Below are 19,176 nucleotides of genomic sequence, written 5' to 3' on the forward strand. Positions count from 1 at the left end.
TACGCTTGTTTAGCTTGACCCTAACCCTAACCATGCTCCAACACCATTACTACTAAAAATTGTTCTTTAACAGTACTTTTGCATGCTGGAGTGTTATGTTCTTTATTTAGCAAATTCTGGATCTGGAAAGAAATTAGTTTCCGTGCACTGCTGTATTAGAAAACTGCTCTCTAGCTGTTGTCACTCAAGATGACAGTTCAAGAAAGACCCACTGAAACGATCAACATGCCAAGTCCACTCTCTCTCCACTAACAAAAGATATTTTGTCTGTTTTATCGAAGTCATCAACTAACCCAGGTTCAGATCCAGGTGACATCTCAAAAAATCCAGACCTGCACTATTACCAAACGATTTATGGTGTGATGATGCTCATCATGGTGGTACTTGCCCTCTTCAAATGCTTCTTTTATACTTACGTCACCTTGAGGGCTTCCTGCAAACTCCACAACACAATGTTCAAGAAGGTACCAAGAAATAATCCCCACTGTTTACCATCCAACATGACCAACTGAAACACAGATTAACTGCTCAATGAGTCAAAGAATGATTATTTTTGTTGTTTGTATTTTCCTCTCACAGATTATTGGCAGTCCAATGAGTTTCTTTGACACAACTCCAACAGGCCGAATTCTAAACCGTTTCTCTAAAGATCAAGAGGAGGTGGACACTGTGCTTCCTCTTCACATGGATTCTTTCCTGCTGTTTTGTCTTCAAGTCACATTCACAATTATCATCATCGCATCCATTTTTCCATACATGCTTGTGGCTGTAGTTATCATGGGAGCTTTGTTTGCCCTCATTCTGTTGTGAGTTAAGTTTTAAAAATTGTCTTAGTGCGAGAGCAGATAGTTGTTTAAGGTACAGTTTGCTCAACATTTGTTTGAATTTATCTGCAGCCTATTCCAAAGGGGTATTCGTCATATGAAGAAGATGGAAAATATCAGCCGTTCTCCCTGTATCTCACTAACGACTTCTACGCTGCAGGGCCTCAGCACCATCCATGCTTACAACACAAGAAACAGTCACATAGAAATGTAAGACACCAGAACTCTTTCACAGAAACAAATAAAAGTCTATTACTGGTCGCAATAGTAAATAATGTGTTCTTCTGTAAATGTCTGTAAATGATGTGTTCTTTGATCGGTGCTCTCAACTCTCATCATGTCGTTGTGTCATATTGTAGGTTCAAGTCCCTGAATGACATCAACTCCAGTCACTTTTTATTGTTTCATTCTGGCACCCGATGGCTTTCTTTCTGGCTGGACTTCATGGCTGCTATGACGACCTTGTTGGTGTCTCTGTTTGTAGTGCTTAGCAGTAATGACTTAATCACTCCATCCTTGAAAGGCCTGGCCCTAACCTATACCATACAGGTAAATAAGGAGAGCAGAGTTATACCTCTAAGTCATGTTGAAATGTGTGTTTGTGTTTTGTTAGAACTTTTGTGTGTTGTCCAGTTGACAGGCATGCTTCAATATGTAGTAAGAACGTCAACGGAAGTGGAAGCAAGGTTCAACTCAGTGGAGCGACTGCAGGAATACATCACGGTCAGATATCTCTCCGGAAACTATCCATCTTTCATGGTTTTGCCAAGACCAAACCCCAAATTCCCTCTGTTTGCCTCACTCAAAAAATAAACTTTTTTATTTGCAGGATTGTAAGTCTGAGGCCCCCAGGCATGTTAAAGAGGCTCAGATCCCACAGGACTGGCCTAGCAGTGGGGGCGTCTCCTTCAAAGACTATAAGATGAGGTACAGAGAGAATACACCAATCGTCCTAAACGGCCTTGATTTCCACATTCAACCTGGAGAGAAGCTGGGGATCGTGGGAAGGACTGGCTCTGGTAAGGCCCCGAATTTAGTAGCTATTACATTTTAATTTTTATTCAGTGGGATTTTTGAAAAAAAAAAAAAAAATATATATATATATATATGTTAATTAGAAATATATAAATAATTAAGTTTGAAGCCGTCTCTGTCATATTTCCTGTTTTATAACTTGCTAATAGGTGACAAATCTGGACTGTAGGAAGACCAGTTTAGACCCATGGTTCTTTGAGTAGGTCGCCATGCTGTTGTAGTTTAGCACTGTAGGAGTTTGATCTTTTATCAGTGGACGCACTAACAAAGTGCTTACTGACCTCGGTTGAAACTGGACTCAGAAAAAAAATGTTTCTGATTCCATTTAGTGATGGTCTCCTTATTCCCAATCACTGATTAAGATGAAAGATAATTTGTTGTCTATCCATTAAAATGTATAACTTTAAACATTCATGTGTTAAATTAAAACTGTCTTTATTTGCATTTTACACAGTTTCCTTTTTTTGGGAAACAGGGTTGTAATTATTATAGCAGTGAATTCCTAATTATTCCATAGTCCATATTACAATTTTAATCAGCTCTTCTCGACAGCTATAGTGTAATATTCAGCTACTCTGCTCTGTGCTTTGTGTCTGTAGGGAAATCCTCTTTAGGAGTAGCTCTATTCAGACTAGTAGAGCCTGCAGCAGGAACCATAAAGATAGACGGAGTTGATATTATGTCCATTGGCCTGGAGGATTTGCGCAGCAAGTTGTCCATCATCCCTCAGGACCCTGTGCTGTTCATCGGTACAGTAAGGTAGTGAACCAGAAGTACAGAATCACACACTGATTTTACTCCTGCATGTCAGTCACTAGATAAAGAGCTGTTTTTCCTACAGGTACAACCTAGACCCGTTTAATAACTACACTGATGAGGAGATTTGGGCAGCACTGGAGAAGACCTATATAAAGGACTCAGTATGTTATCAGTATTGTATAGTCTTGTTTGTTTTGCCACTCACTTTTATCCAAGATTTTGCTTTGACAAAAACTAAAACCCACAACGCGTAAGACTGCAGTCTCTGTGACACGTCTGATTAGTATAGCCCTAAAAGAAAATGGAATAGCCCTAGAGCCAAACATATATTTTATGTTCATTTTTTTTTTTGACACATCCTATGTTCATGTTGTTCATGATGTTTATTTAGTTTTACTTCTGTTCTTTGTTTCCTTTAGTTAGCTCAGTTATTAGATTTTTAACAATTTTTCTGCCACTGGCCAGTATTGTTTACTCTCTGACGAGCTCTGCATATTTACTTTATCTTTGCATTGACAATTTGAAATTTGGACTTCTTTTTCCCCCCCAGTGCCCTACATTTAGTTCACCTTCCTCTGTGTACCATTATAGTACAATCTGTCCAGGCACACGTTTTTCCGCAGAGGAAAACAACTCTCTAGCAGTTATTAATGGCACCACAACTAATGTTGTTCTCATGCCATGAACCTGGAAGTAATAAACCCTAAAGATTTGTATTACAACAAGTTTGATAAGGTTCTGGCATGTCTAAATTTTTATCACAGAATACATTCAGGAACAGTGTTGGTCAAGTTACTTGAAAAAAGTAATCAGTAACTAATTACTGATTACTTCCCCAAAAAAGTAATCCCGTTACTTTACTGATTACTTATTTTCAAAAGTAATTCATTACTTAGCTACTTTTTAAAAACACGATTTACAACCTCAATAGGTGATAAAGCGATAGATCTTTCAGCCCAAATCTAATTTCTGCATAATCCATCATACAAGATGTAATCAAATGGAAAAGTCCATTTTTAAAACTTTTATTAGTTTTATTAGTTTTAATCTTTTAACTTTATGTATCAAGCAAAAAAATTTGCTGACTGGAAGAAATTTGTTTAACATTTAAACCTATTTTCTGCACATTCAAGACTAGCGGTCCTGAAAACGTTAGAGCACTTATGCAAATATGTGATGTCTTGATAAATCGAGCAGATATTTGAAGTTTACACAGCACCATTCTCGCATGAAAATATCTTAAAAGTTTATTTTGTGACCCAGACAGAGTAGTATTTCAAACTCTGCCACTCTGCGTTCCTCCGCCACTGCCTCGTTTGAGTTTTGGATGAAATGGATTCCGGGATATTGCATTTCGTCATTTCAAAACCAAAACCAAGACAGCCAATCAGATTTTTTTTGCATCCAAGTCTGTGATTGGCTGGTTTTGTGGCACAAATAGAAAGGTGTACAGAAAGAGTTGAGCATGCACGGGCAGAAATGTTGAGAGCACGAGCAACACATTGCCAGCGAGGGCAAATGCAAAAACTGAGCGAAAGGGGCTGCTATTGTGTGTGTGTGTGTGAATAATAGCAAACACCGAAATACATTTTTTGCACGCAGCGATGAATTTTGTTCACTCAAATTTAGCTTCTCTTCGCTCAAAATAAATTTCTCCTCAAAATGCAACACTTGCAACTGCAATTTTTTTTACGTGCGCTCAGAATAGTGGCACTAAAATAACGCCATAGTAAAGCAGGAGTGGGGTAGGCGGAGGTTTACCCTGGTGCAGGTGTGCCGCAGCGGTCAGTTGAAGAATCCGCGAGTTTCTGTGTGAATTTCCCATTACATTGTTTAGGGTTTTTCACTGTAAAAAGTTTTCTTCCCACGCACAACGGACACTAATGTTTTTGTCACTTTTTATGGAATCAAACTCAAAGAAAGGTCAGTACTTCCACGCTTTAAACGCTGCACGCTCATACTTTCTCCAGCACTTGATATATTATCCATTGTTGATCTGCACACAGCTGTTGTCACGAACGTCGCACTCGCTTACATCACTGTCATGAGACATTCTCGCAAAAAAAAAAAAAAATAAAAAAATAAATCAGTCTTCAGTTTTAGTAACACAGTGTTTCTACGGGAAAGTAACAGTAATCTAATTACCAAGCGTTACTGCCCATCTCTGCTCAGGAATTCCTTTCTGGCGAAAATGAACTGTAGTAGTCCTTAATCCAAGACTAGCATGGGGGTTGCAAGCCAATCTCACTGGCTCTCCAGCCCGAGGCACCGTCCCTGAATCTTTATGCTGCTCCTGTCTAACTGCAAATAGTCTTTCCATATAAGAGTTCAAACTTTTGTTTGCCTTGCCTTAGACAAGGATTATACGACTTTGTCGTTTATTTTGTGGGCTTTTTTGCTGTGAATATCCTCTTTCTGTTAGCCTGAGGGGTATGAATGGCAGTACCAAAATATGATTTTGTTCCATCAGATCTCCAAGCTGGACGAAAGGCTACAGGCACCAGTGTTGGAAAATGGAGAGAACTTCTCTGTTGGTGAGAGACAACTGATGTGTATGGCTAGGGCTCTACTCCGTAACTCCAAGGTGTGTACACACACATAACACCTTCGATGATACTAAATTTAATTTGCAAATACTGTTTATTGGCTGGGATACTGCTGCCACATTAGCTTGTGATGTCTCTACCAATATTTCCATTACCATTGTGTGCATTCAAAGTGTATAATAACATAAGCACTGTAAACATTTTTGTATTTTATGACACTTTTGCCATCCACCGTTTTATTCTTTCTAACCACCATTACGCTGGTTATTTTTTGGCAGATTATTCTTTTAGACGAAGCCACAGCATCCATTGATTCAGAAACAGATGCTCTAATTCAAAACACCATCAAAGAGGCCTTCAAAGACTGCACCGTGCTCACCATAGCGCATCGCATCAACACTGTTATGCATGCAGATCGTATTCTGGTCATGGACAAAGGACAGGTACCAAAAAAAACCAACAACAAATGAACACAAATCAAAGATGATTACACAATCTTTAACTTAAACTCACTAAGTGTTCCGTTCGACAGGTGGCAGAATTAGACCATCCAGATGTGCTGAAGCAACGGCCAAACTCTCTGTTCTCATCACTCCTGACAGCTGCTAATACAGTAAACTCCTGAACAGAAGGACAACCAAAAAACTGCTGCATAGTAGTCACTGGGCATGTCCATAACAGTTATCCATATACACAGCCATATTGAAGTCTGTACTGTGATACGACAATCTTTTCTGGTGTGCTTGTATGAGATGTAACTGAGCAGCAGAGATGGAAACTGATAACAGTGCAGGAAAGACAACATAACTATTTACAAAGTTCAAAAACTATGTATTTATCTCTCCTGTCTGCTGATACAAAAGAATGAGCACTGTACTTTACTGGGTTTCCCTTCATATTTTGAATGAGATGACTTCTTATGCACGTTATAGTTTAATTACGTTATGTATTTGCCAAGTCTTTCTTTGCTGCCATTAAATGTAATTTAAATCTCCTGTTTTTTTATTTCATTGTTTTTTGAGAGACATTGAAATTTACAATGCATTTTTTAAAGTATAGGTATATACAAATGACCCTGATAAGATCTGTGCTAATAAATTACTAAAATTTGTATGTTTCAGTATTAATTGGTATTTTTAAAAAAAGAAATTATATACACAGTGAGATTACCTTTATTTATTTATTTATTTATTTTAAACAGGTTGTGGGGCTACGAGGGCACCAGCAACCCTATGCTGGATATGCAGTTAAACGTATGGATGAATTGGGGTTACAAGTGTATCTATATGCTGCCACCTGCTGGCTGCATCCTGCTGCATGTCACCAAAGCTGCTGCCCAACACTCAGCAAATGTAACTAAATAAATTGTAGTTTTGTTTTATGAGCAGTGTTGGGAAGATTACTTTGTAAATGTATTCCATTACAGAATACATGCCCCAAAATGTATTCTGTAACGTATTCCGTTACGTTACTTAATGAGAGTAACGTATTCTAAATACTTTGGATTACTTAATATATTATCATGCTGTTTACAACTACATAAATGTACTATTGCTGTGATTTATTACTGTTACTGAAGGTCCGCGGCTCTGAACCGTAGTAAAGGGACCTCTGGCTAATATGGCGGTTCTGTGTTGGGCTTGTAGCCGAAAAATAGCTTTACTTTGTTGTCTGGGTCAACTTTGCTAGCGAGAGACAGAGAGAGGCTTTGAAAGGCTGCTCCAACAGAACTTATTGTTTTTGGAGGAAAACACGAACACAGCGTACAGTGGAGTCTTAATAGCTTACTTACAACTGGGCTCGTCAGGCACTCTTCTTGGCTGCAGTGGTTATTATTATATTTACATGCTTCCAGCTCCCGTTTTTGCTCAATGACAGCTCATACTTCCTTTTTCTCCCTCCCTCGCTCACAGACACATAACGGGTATGGCAGTCCATTCTCCCTGCAGCACGGACTACACTGCCCATGAGGCTACATTCTTTAGAGCGGTAGCATTCTGCCTATTAGCTTAGCACAACAACAACAAAAAGGCCTCTCTCACCCAGGAAACACGCAGAGAGAGAGAGCGTCACCCTGTAACCATGGCAACCGTAACGCTGCCGCCTGGAACAACAGAACGTAGCTGTCAAACAAAACCCAAACAGTCCTGACCCGCCACAATATGAAACAGGGAAGTACCGCCGTGTAATCCATTTATTTCAACAAAGTAACTGTATTCTAAATACCACATTTTTAAACGGTAACTGTAACGGAATACAGTTACTCATATTTTGTATTTTAAATACGTAACGGCGGTACATGTATTCCGTTACTCCCCAACACTGTTTATGAGTGACAGTTGGTGATGTAGGACAGTTGAATAATAAAGCCAACAAATCTCTTATCAGCAGTGTATTTCCAAAGCAGCTGGAAAGAATATATTCTAGGAAGAAAGCTGAGAAATGGCACATCATCAAATCACGGCTTTCACTGGAGATTTTACAGCATTAATACCACCTGTAGGTGCTGTGAGGAGAGCAAGCATGCTTAACCTTTCAATGTAAATCTATGCCAAATGTCTTTATATTTAAAAAAAAAAAAAAAAAAAAAAATTCAGACGTTTTACTCTAACTAGTAAATCTAATGTTAGCGATATTGTTCTTTAACTTCTAAGGCTCGGGATTAAAAGGTGAGGTGGTGGAGGAGACAACACATATACAGGGCAAATAACAAAAGAAAAGCAAGCAATTTATCATTATTAGTGGTTTACAAAACAAATGAAAAACTCAAAGATGTCGCAACAAATAAAAATCTGCTAGCATAAATAAAACTCAGTTATTGGCTGAGTGATAGGTCCCGACCTCTTACTTCCGCCCTTCACCCCTTCTGATCGTATTGGCTGAGTTCTGAGTCCTGTAGCCAATGGATGCATTCCAGGATATATATATATATATATATATATATATATATATATATATATATATTAGGGGTGCAACGATACTCGTATCGATATCGAACCGTTCGATACAGTGCTTTCGGTTCGGTACGCATATGTATCGAACGATACAACATTTTTAATTTATTTTATCAACTTTCCTTCTGATGATGCTGTCTGTGTTGAGCGCTCAGTGGATCTGCGCTCGACAGTGCAGCCTAGGCGGAGTAGTCGAACACAGATTCACTGAGCGCAGGGCAAGCTAGCGAGACAGAAGCTAGGCTAGTTGCAACATGGCAAATTGAACCTCCCCCACCCTCATTCAGATCTGGCGTTTGGAACTATTTTGGTTTTCATGTGATGTATGACCCTGAAGGTAAGCCTGTCATGGACAAAAGTAAAACAGTATGTTGGATGTGCCAGCAATGCTCAATTGGTGGGAACTAGTGTGTTAGCGCAGTTAGCTCGTTAATGTGTTGACGTCTTCCAGCCCCACTCATGAGGTGATCCGCGGTAGCTCGTTAACGGAGATTTGCCGTGTTGTGACGTTAATGTCATTTCAGATTTACGCTGACAGCACTAGTGGGAACACAACCAATATGACTGCACATTTACTCCGACATCATCCTAGTGCAAAGACAAGTGGAAGCAGAGAAAAACAACAAGCAGCATGCTACAAACTTTACCCGAGTCATTTAGACAGCCGTTAGCACATGATTCTCCTTATGGGGACCTGATATGTTTAATATGCTGCTGAGAATATAGCCCAGAAGAAGCGTATAGTATAGCTTTTATTTTGGAAAGAGACATTTCTCCATAATAAACTCTCTTTTCCAAAGATGAGTGATTCCTCAATCAGATACAGGGCTCGCAAAATCGCTAGCCCGACGGGGCTTTTTTCCAGTCGGGCTACCAAAATCTATCTCTGCCCTGCCCGTCGGCCTATCCTAGGAAGGAAAAATATATGTCAATGCTTTTGCATTCTTTTGGAAATGTAGCTGGGTAATTATGTCATTGGCATCGGCCACTGTCAATATGTGACATACTGAAATCGCGTTTGAATTTGCGCTTGTTTTTTGCTTTCACTTTGCAATCGCGTGAACTGTGTATAGAGAGCGACAGTACTGATTGGTGAGTGATGATAATTTGCGCACCAATTCCTCTGACATCGTCTTATCAATCGTTAGCTTACTATGCAAACATGACAAGTGAAATCTCCCGCAGCTTAAACATGTGAGAGGTTGATCGCGCAGAGAATCGCTGAGCGTTATGTTAGTGCGTGTGTAAAAGCAGCAGGATATATATTTTAGTTCTGCTGAGCCAAATAAGACAGGTCAGCGTGAAGAAGTGACAGCCAAAGAAAAGCTTACCACAAAACGGAAAGGTTATGACAAATCAGACTATAAGGAAAAAAGAAAGTGCAGCTTTATGGTTTCATGGACAAAAGAATTTCTGTGGCTGCAATATGACGAGCTAAATAACCAGGGCTGCACATAAGTGGTCCGCAGGTGCGCATTCGCTGTCAAAATAAAAACCCGCACAAGATAAGAAGTTGCAACGCGTGTTTGCGTACATAAGATTTTCAGGAGGACAGACATTTGTTTAGAACTCTTAAAGATGTCGAAGAAGCTCCTTTAAGCAGTTACTGTGATGTTCCTCCACCTCCAAAGAAATGTCAGAAGGAGTCCGAACCACAAAAGAAGCGCGTATTCTCTGAAAAGTGGTTGCAGGAGGTGAGCTGGCTTCAAACAAATGATGAACGCACAGAGATGTGGTGCAGAATGTGCCGTGAAAATTTAATAAATGACAAATTAATAAAAAGGCATGAACATTTTTTTTGTATCGAAAAAATATCGAACCGTGACACCAAAGTATCGAACCGAACCGAACCGTGAATTTTGTGTATCGTTGCACCCCTAATATATATATATATATATATATATATATATATATATATATATATATATATATATATATAAGCTGACTTTGTAATTGGTTTTAAGAATGTTGGGTGCTCTTTTGTATGCTGCTCTTCTTAGTTTGATCCCTCCCCCCAATACAATGATCATCATTCACAAATCCTCATATTTACTTAATAAATACTTTGTGTGTGTTTCAATAAGGAACCCAAATGACAGTTATTTACTTGCATTTCTGAACAGAAAAATAAAAATGTTTTAGTGGTCAAATTTTATGCTTGATTAATTTCAGACTTCTCAAACAAGTCCAGTCTGCCAGCCCACATTTTGGTAAACAAATCTTTTTAGCCACCACCGTGTCACTGAATGTTTACATTTGATTTAGTGCAGTTGTCCATTAACTGGTGGAAAAAATTAAGATGCAATGCAATAACAGATGCATGCAAAAAACAAGCAATCGGCTAAAAGCTAATAAGATGGGGATGTGTTTAACTCTTAAATTATGAATAATTTAACTCAACATTTTGTCAGCAACATTGGAATATAACTGCAGTAAGTTGGCAAAACATGGTTTTACAGTTTGTTACAATATTTTATTTACTGTAGATTTTTTTTAATACAACACAGATACACAATTATAGATTTAAACTTTAAAGACAAAGACAATAAAATAATTAACATTTTTAAATATACAGAATAGTCATTAAAATAGTAATCTAAATACATGTGCCTACTCCAAAGATGTTCTTTGGTTTCAAGGTTTACTTTGTTTCACAAATTTACAGTGTTTGAAGCAGTCAGCAGTAATGAGAACACAGAGAATGGCTGTTGCTTCAGTGTATTTGGATCATCCAACTCTGCCACCTGTCATATGGAGCAATTAGTAAGCATAAGATGACACAACATTAATCTGTGCATATTTGGGGTTGTTACCTGTCCATTGTCCATGACCAAAATACGATCTGCTTGCACCACAGTGCTGATCCGATGAGCTATTGTGAGCATAGTGCTATTACGTAAGGCTTCTTGGATGGTGTTTTGGATCAGAGCATCTGTCTCTGCATCTATGGAGGCAGTGGCTTCATCCAAAAGAATGATCTGCTCAAGAAGAGGACAGACCATTAGTATAAGCAAAAACAGTTTTAAAGGAGGACAGCATGTCACAATACATAAAACGCCCATACTTTCTAAATACAAACGTGGCGATTAGCAATCTCATACAAATGTGAGACATTACAGAATAGTTTGGTTAAGGGTTATGATTATTATGGACCTGTTCTTCAATTTGGCCTCTCATTCATTCACGGTCATGGGGCCCCGTGAATTCGAGCCCCGGCTCAGACAGTCTCGGTCATCGTGTCCTTGGGCAAGACACTTCACCCGTTGCCTACTGGCGGTGGTCAGAGGGCCTGGTGGCGGCAGTGTCCGGCAGCCTCGCCTCTGTCAGTGCGCCCCAGGGCTGCTATGGCTACAGTGTAGCTTGCCATCACCAGTGTGTGAATGGGTGGATGACTGAATGTAGTGTAAAGCGCTTTGGGGTCCTTAGGGACTAAGTAAAGCGCTATACAAATACAGGCCATTTACCAGTCTCATTCACCTCTGGGCCATTTTGAGCATGGCTGCCCTTTTTTGATTCCTGAAAAGTCCCATTATGAATCAGAGAAGTCCGTAAAAATAATTTGCCTTTGTCTTAAGTTATTTTTTTGTATTTTTTTCCACAGGAAGTTGGCCACAGGGTGGCAGACCTCTCCAACAGATACCGAGTGAAGATTATGTTGCAGTGGCCATGTAGAGAGGAAAAAACAGACAGAGACAAAATACTGGTGACTGCCTGTGGTGCCACTCAGCCTCCTATGCACGAATTTCAAAATCTTACATCACCTTGTTCTCAAGTTTTTATACTCAAAATTTTTAGAAATTTGAGATTCAACTCTGAGATTTTCAGTAAATATGTCTGTGGTCTCAATTTGACGCTCCTATGTCACCTCAATCTCAAGTAGCATTCACAAACTCAGGTGTACATGCTGTCCATCTGCCCTGCGGAGTGACGACAATACCCTACCAGGCTTTTAAGGCTTAGGGGTACTTCTGAAGAGGAATCTAAACATTGTACTGATGACCTCAAGGGGAAAAAATTAAAATCAGGACAGATTTGCGATGTTTAAGGACTGTGCAGAGCTTATTGACAGAGTCGCAGGAAATTGCTTTGACTGGCATCAGTGAATGCACTATGTGACAGCATTGTCCCAGCCAGGTGACAAACCATCAAGCCCCCCACCAAAGAAAGTGCACTCTGACCTTGGAGTTACGGAGTAAAGCTCTAGCCATACAGATCAGCTGTCTCTCGCCTACAGAGAAGTTTTCTCCATTCTCCATAACATGTGCTTCAAGCTTCCCCTGCAGCTTTGAAATCTGAGGAAACAAATCACATTACAGCTCCACTCCACTATCCTAATTCATCATGTATACAAAGAGCAGAGGGGGGGGGAAAGGGCTGTATAGGAATTTTAAATGTACCAACTTTCACGTTGCACTCAAAACATACCGAGTCCTTCATGTAGCTCTTCTCGAGCGCTGCCCAGATCTCCTCATCACTGTATTTATTAAAGGGGTCCAAGTTGTACCTGCAGGGATGGGGCTCATTAGCCAGTTACTGATCCACAGTGGTCAAACCAATGTGAGATTTAAGGGTTGGCCAAGGTTACCTGACTGTACCAACAAATAGCACAGGGTCCTGAGGAATCACAGACAATTTGCTACGCAGGTCTTGCAGGCCAATGGACATGATGTCCACCCCGTCTATCAGTATGGTTCCTGCTGCAGGCTCCACAAGTCTAAATAGAGCTACTCCTAAAGACGATTTTCCTACAGATGCAAACCGCAGATTAGAGTAGCTCAATTAACCTAAAACGGTTAAAATTTACATTAAAATGTGCTACATAAATTATTCTAAATCAGGAATATGGGAGGATTTAGAGTCAGTCACTAAACTTTCAGCACAACCAGGTGTAGGCAGGGGTGCCATCTACCTTAGAGGGTTGGGGTGGGGGAATAATAGCAACAATAAAAAAAATAAAAAATAAAAAAAACCCTCCTACCATTAACTAATCTTAATTATAATCAGCTTATCTTTATTAAGAAGTTATTTACCACAGGCCTTTAATGTGGCAGTAATTAAACCATTATTTAAAAGCCATCACTTGACCCAGCTATCTTAGAGACTGGCCTATAATTGGCCAACTTTATCTCAAAAATTCTTCAAAGTAAAACAGCAGTTTCAGTCAACTTTCAGAGCTCACAGTCCAGAAATGGAACAAGTGAAGGTGGCAAATTGTTTTCTTCTGGCCTCCTACAGTCAACTCTTTGTTCTTGCCTTGTTAGACCTCAGCGTTTGATGCTGTTACAGTTCCACATGGTTCTGTGTTGGGACCATTTCTCACTTATGAAGCCTGTTGACACACACCAATTAATTAAACTACAGGAATCTCTTAAAGAAATTAAAACCTGGATTACCTCTAATTCCCTGCTTCTAAATTCAGAAAAAACTGAGGTTGTTGTGCACTGCCTTATCTTAGAAACACTGCCAGATACCCTGGATGGCATTACCTTGGCCTCCAGTAACATTGAGGATATTAAACAAACTATGTAGGACTGCCTTCCTATATTTGCACACTCTAAGATTAAATTGCCTGTCTCAGAGTGATGTTGAAAAACTAGTTCATGTATTTATCGTCATTTCTAGGGTGTATTGTTGTAAATCATCATCACCCAAAGACTAGATGAAATCAACAAGAGAAACAGCTACTGAACCCAGAGCCTTACCAGAGCCAGTCCTTCCCATGATCCCCAGCTTCTCTCCAGGTTGAATGTGGAAATCAATGCCGTTCAGGACAATTGGTGCATTCTCTCTGTACCTCATCTTATAGTCTACGAAGGTGATGCCCCCACTGCTAGGCCAGTCCTGTGGGATCTGAGTCTCCTTAACATGCCTGGGAGCCTCAGACTTACAATCCTGCAAACACAATTAAAAGTTTACAGGGATCAAGAAGATGGGCGTGTAGGATGTTTAATGAACTCTGGCCTTGGTCTCAGCAAAACAATGACAGGTGGATGATTTCAGGACATGAGTCTGACCGTGACATATTCCTGGAGCCGTTCTGCTGAGTTGAATCTTGCTTCCACTTCTGTCGAGAGTCTGGCTACAAGTTGAAAAGTGCCTGTCAACTGAAAATGAGTTCAAAAATTATGTAAATCCATGTCTGAAAAGCAAAATGAACATGGATTCATGTGCTGTCCAAATGTACCTGCAAGGAATAGGATATCGCGAGGCCTTTCAAGGATGGACTGATTAAGTCATTACTGCTGAGCACTACAAAGAGAGCCACAAACAGCGTCGTAGTAGCAGCCATTAATTCCAGGGAGAAGGTGAATGCACGTGTGCCAGCATTAAACATGAAAAGGTATTTGGAGTTGATATCAGTCAAGATATTGAACCTGTAATATAAAACAGGAGTTTTTGAAAATCCCACTGTCCACAGTCACCCCGCCCCAAAGAAACATACAATTTACAATGATGTGTTGTATCAAAAACATTGCAAGAGGTGATAGCCTAGTAACAAATTTCAGAAACGCACTGTTCTATAAGGCTGTCTCTTTTACTATAGGCATGGATGGTGCTGAGGCCATGCAAAGTTGAGGTGGTTAGAGAGAACCATGGAGAGAGACTGATGTTTTCTAGATTCTTCATATGACGTATACTCCTCTGGAATACACTGCAGAGAAGCCACAGATATATAGTACCTTAGAGGACCTGTTACTGTCAGTAAGTGTGTTTTATAGATTTAACCAGCATAAACTCACAAGGCAGTAAAGGCAAGAACAGCTGCCATAATAACTGCAACTACAAGCATGGCGGGGAAAATAACTGAGATGACAAGAATTGTGGCTGCGACGAGTAGAGAACACCGTAAGAAAGAGCCCATGACAAGAGGAAGGACCATTTCCACTTCGTCTTGATCTTTAGAGAAACGATTTAGAAGTCGGCCCGTTGGAGTTGTGTCAAAGAAACTCATTGGACTATCAATGATCTGCAATAGGAAAACAAACAGTTCATTTGTAGCTAGTAAACGTTCCCAGTTTTGGATCCAATACATTTTTGATAAGTAAATCCTTATCCATATTTAAAATGACCATGTGTAATGGTGACTAGCAGAGATTTCTATGGTGCTGAGAATTCACAGTACCTTTCTGAACAGCATGTCATGGAATTTGCAGGAGGCCTTCAAGGTGAAATAAGTGTAGATTATGGTGTCCACAATGGAAAGTACAACAATGACAACCGCTGTTGTAGCATAAATAACCTGGTAGAAGTGAAGGTGTGGATTTTGAGAGATTTCTCCTTGGACTGCAGTTGTGTTACTGGATGACTTGGAAATAAAAACATAAATTAATAAAAAAACGAAAAGTTAGTGAAGTCAGACAAAGTCATTGTATACATAAACGAATGATTTCCTAAAACTAGAAATAAGCAGAATTTGAGGAGTCAGAAACAGTTTTTCGCTTGCTACATCTGCCAGGCTTGGTCTATAATGTGTGGCTCTCTGGATTTTAAATCACGATACTTCTCACTCAAGTTCTGAGAAGATTTCCTCAAACTGATTTCTTATGTTTCAGGGATGACGCTTACTTAAGTGACAGCTAAAACCCTTGCTGAAATTTTTATACCGTCTTCAAGCTGAAAGCTGACCCTCAGGCATTCGATGTATTTTAAGGGGCAAGTGCATGGAAACTAGAGTGAGTGTGTAATGACCAAAACAAAGTGACAAAACCAACAGAAGATCAAAACATCAAGTTGTTTCAAGGAGAAATGCTTGGACTAGGCCAAAATAAACATTTTCAAAAATAACTGGCAATTAGAAAGAAACTTGATTGCTAATGAATCCAACCTTGAGATATTGGCAGTAGGAGGAGCGTGTAAGTGTGTGGACCAGCAGGAGAGCTAGAAGACCAATGAGTGACGATGTAACATCAACTCAGCTTTACGTAGCAAAATGTAAATACAGAAAGAGTTTATCTTGCACAACAGCCACAAAAAAGGCATGACTTCTTACCCTCTTGTGAGTTGAAGGCTCACAGAGAACCATTTCAACGTGTGTGACAGTGATAAGCAATGCAATAATTCTCACCCCATCACCACTTGCCATCCAGAAGCTAAACCACCAATTGCTGAAGACTGAGGATCCTGCCAACAGGAGCATATTCAGGAGGATAATGAAGGAAACTGTGTAGCCTGTAACAACAATGAGCAGTTTATGCATCACGAGTTTGGCTGTGTATTATTGCTCATAATAATGTATCCACAAGCATATGCAGCATTGGGAAACAGGAGTTAGAGGAAGAATTCACAGTGTACTCAGTGGTAGTTATATGGGGGGAAATCAAATGAAAGCTACTGATCAATATGTTATGTTGACTTGAATTTTAATATCTGACCGATTCTCTTGTTTGCTTTAAACAACCAAAGTCTGGAGTAGTTCTTGGTCTCACAAATTCTTGTGAAGCGTTGTAGCGATTTATCTTCTTTGAGACTACAATTCTTGACTTTGCCAAGTTGTTAACAAGTGTCTTGGCAGTTGTGAGGGGATGTTTAGAACCCAGTATATATAGCCAAGCTTGTTTAACACCAGTAAAAAGGCTAATATCAAATCCTTTATTTTAAACTTAAAAATAAATTAAAAACTGACATGCAATAACTTTCTGTGCATTGATAAAACAATTTATAAACAAAAAAACATTTAAAATGAAAATATGCAATTTAATTTCATACATAACCCCAACACTCCATGTGTGAATAACAGACCTCCAAGTGCCTGGGAGTATGTGCGGTATGTTCTCCAGGAGATGGCACCTTTTGTAGAGGACTCCTGACTCACTAGCTGATTACCAGCTGGGACAGCGGCTTAAAAACAAAACAAACGTATCATTATAGAATGAAAAAGAAAAATACACATTTTTATTAGCTGACATCTAATATCTGAATTATTTTTTTTTTTAAAAACTTGCTCTTCAGGGAAAATATGTCAGTTTAAATCAAATGTTTTTCTTCCATGCTTTCACACCAGGATTCTCAGTGCCAGTGCTTGCACAATGTCTGAGGTCAATCTCGTCCAACTGGCCATCAATAAATGATGCTAGTGCCCCAGCTTTCTTTTTCTTGGTCTGACAGAAGAAAAATAAATAAATAAATATCAGGGACAGTCTTACAGCTCAGTCTGGATAAGCTTAAAACATTAACACTTATGGAACGCACACTTTGTTTTACAGTCAACAATAAGGACAGTAATAGAACCATGATACATGACACCCTTACTTTGGACTCTTCCATCTGGTAGGTACTGATGAGCTGAGTATAGCGTCCATCGGCTCTCATCAGATCCCTGTGGTTTCCAGACTCCGATACCGTTCCATTGTCCAGAACCAGGATCTCATCACAGAACTCCAAATACTAAAAGCCACAAGGAAGACCAAATTATCAAAACCAGCTCAACTCTGGTTAGAGCTCTAAACAGTTGTGTGCGTTACTGGCATGTGACAAATCCTTATTCTTTGGAAAAATTGCACCTTACAACTCATGAGCAAAATATGTAGGTCTTCCATACGTACTCAGGTATGTTTCTTTAAACCAGAGCTTCCTACAGTGTGGGGCCCGCCCAGTATGAAAAGGGGGGGAGAAGAAGAAAAGAACGTTTGGACACTGCTAGCATAATGGACAGGTTTTTTGACGGGGCTCCCACACAAACGCAAAGCGGGAGATGAAGCATCGCTGAATACGTTTCCAAACCAACTTCATTCTAAGCCAAAGACTAGAAAATATGGTGAAGCATATCTGCCCTTTAGTTTCACCTGCACAAGTGCCGAGGTAGGTCTCCCCTGCAGAATTGGTTTTCCCTGCGTCGGGAGGACGCGCTGGGCTCTCCAAATCACAGACAAACAGTATCCCACATTCTTGATTTTTAATTCACAAACACTTCTTGTAATGACTAACTACTCCTGACATTTTGGAGATGTTAGCTCTTTATACAGTAAAGTTACAGCAGGATACAAATAACATCAGGTCGTTCCTGCCACGATTTGTTCTCTCGGTTCAAATCACAGACAAACAGTATCCCACAGTTGTTTAGGTTTTTGAACCCATTTTGCACAGAGAGGCATTTTTTGAAAAATGTATTGATAGCAATGTTGAATATTATTACACAGGAAACAACAGCAACAACAGAAACAGCAACAAGTAAAATAATCACACCGTGACGCCTCTGCCTTTTTAAATGGAGGGAAAGTAACTGCATGTAAAACCTGCAGATTAAGAGTATTTTGTCTCTGACTATCTGCCATTCTGCAATTCATCTCATGTAAACGATAACGTGCGCACAGCGTGACGTGAAAAAAGGCACATACCTTTGACGTTGCGTGACAAACTCCGTATTCCTCGTTCACAAGTAAACGCAAAAAAGGAGTTTAAAAAAAAACAAAAACAAAACACAATCTTAGTTTTCGGTGATTCGAAACACCATTTACGTGTGGACAAAAGGCCCAAACGCCCAGAAACAGCTGTGTTTTCAAAAATACTCATGTAGGTGTGGATGTAGCGTACAAGAGTTAGTAGTTTATTTCATTGCTACCTGTAATTTATTGCAGATTACTTGTATTTGCTTAATTGTTTACCAAATGTTTGAGGTGTGAAATAAAGTGCAATGGAGTTTGGAAACAAAATATGGGTGTGTGTGGTTGGAGGATGTGTTTGTGCGAGGGGAGCAACAGGGGGGCCCAGTAAAAAAAAAAAAAGTTTGGGAACCACCGCTTTAAACGATAACCTGTTTTCCCATTAGTACCTACTCTGATCGACTTGCACGGTTTTCAGTTAGGCCACAGTACCTGCTTGCCTGGGGTTAATCCGAGCAGGTACTAAAATGTGACATTGTAACACTGCATGGGACCGATTGGCTGGCAGCAGCAGGTATATTTCTTGCCTCCACATCCATCTTTGTAGCATTCATGTTGCATATTAAGTACGTCGCCGGACACTTAGACGCTTTGGTATGACGACAACCACGCATGTAGTACCAGATTACAATGGAAAACCAGTCGATCCGAGGCAAGTCAGAGTAGGTACTAATGGAAA

General features: G+C 39.7%; 2 protein-coding genes across 7 annotated transcripts in view; one reads left to right on the forward strand and one right to left on the reverse strand.

Annotated features, from left to right (window-relative positions):
* Positions 1-6,303, forward strand: part of abcc12 (ATP-binding cassette, sub-family C (CFTR/MRP), member 12) — a 40,378-nt gene extending 34,075 nt beyond the window's left edge. For 2 of the 3 annotated variants that reach the window (XM_085155623.1, XM_085155604.1), the window contains exons 21-31: positions 282-464; positions 580-806; positions 897-1,034; positions 1,184-1,373; positions 1,458-1,547; positions 1,654-1,843; positions 2,459-2,618; positions 2,701-2,779; positions 5,089-5,202; positions 5,443-5,607; positions 5,697-6,235. In XM_085155623.1, the coding sequence (XP_085011749.1) occupies positions 282-464; positions 580-806; positions 897-1,034; positions 1,184-1,373; positions 1,458-1,547; positions 1,654-1,843; positions 2,459-2,618; positions 2,701-2,779; positions 5,089-5,202; positions 5,443-5,607; positions 5,697-5,789 (1,629 nt within the window). In that variant the 3' untranslated portion in view covers positions 5,790-6,235. Of the gene's footprint in view, positions 1-281; positions 465-579; positions 807-896; positions 1,035-1,183; positions 1,374-1,457; positions 1,548-1,653; positions 1,844-2,458; positions 2,619-2,700; positions 2,780-5,088; positions 5,203-5,442; positions 5,608-5,696 lie in introns of all 3 variants that reach the window. The other variant, XM_085155613.1, reaches the window with a different exon arrangement.
* Positions 1-19,176, reverse strand: part of LOC146526141 (ATP-binding cassette sub-family C member 12-like) — a 154,130-nt gene that overhangs the window by 54,567 nt on the left and 80,387 nt on the right. The window contains exons 15-29 of one of the 4 annotated variants that reach the window (XM_085155656.1): positions 17,368-17,502; positions 17,117-17,216; positions 16,858-16,944; positions 16,184-16,287; positions 15,242-15,424; positions 14,859-15,085; positions 14,633-14,770; positions 14,303-14,492; positions 14,133-14,222; positions 13,821-14,010; positions 12,704-12,863; positions 12,544-12,622; positions 12,297-12,410; positions 10,932-11,096; positions 10,570-10,862 (exon numbers count right to left, since the gene is read on the reverse strand). In XM_085155656.1, the coding sequence (XP_085011782.1) occupies positions 10,770-10,862; positions 10,932-11,096; positions 12,297-12,410; positions 12,544-12,622; positions 12,704-12,863; positions 13,821-14,010; positions 14,133-14,222; positions 14,303-14,492; positions 14,633-14,770; positions 14,859-15,085; positions 15,242-15,424; positions 16,184-16,287; positions 16,858-16,944; positions 17,117-17,216; positions 17,368-17,502 (2,055 nt within the window). In that variant the 3' untranslated portion in view covers positions 10,570-10,769. Of the gene's footprint in view, positions 1-10,569; positions 10,863-10,931; positions 11,097-12,296; positions 12,411-12,543; positions 12,623-12,703; positions 12,864-13,820; positions 14,011-14,132; positions 14,223-14,302; positions 14,493-14,632; positions 14,771-14,858; positions 15,086-15,241; positions 15,425-16,183; positions 16,288-16,857; positions 16,957-17,116; positions 17,217-17,367; positions 17,503-19,176 lie in introns of those variants that run through there. The other 3 variants (XM_085155637.1, XM_085155646.1, XR_014873558.1) reach the window with 3 other exon arrangements.

Source organism: Neolamprologus multifasciatus, chromosome 1 (genome assembly GCF_963576455.1).
Source record: "Neolamprologus multifasciatus chromosome 1, fNeoMul1.2, whole genome shotgun sequence".
NCBI classification, from domain to species: Eukaryota; Metazoa; Chordata; class Actinopteri; order Cichliformes; family Cichlidae; genus Neolamprologus; species Neolamprologus multifasciatus.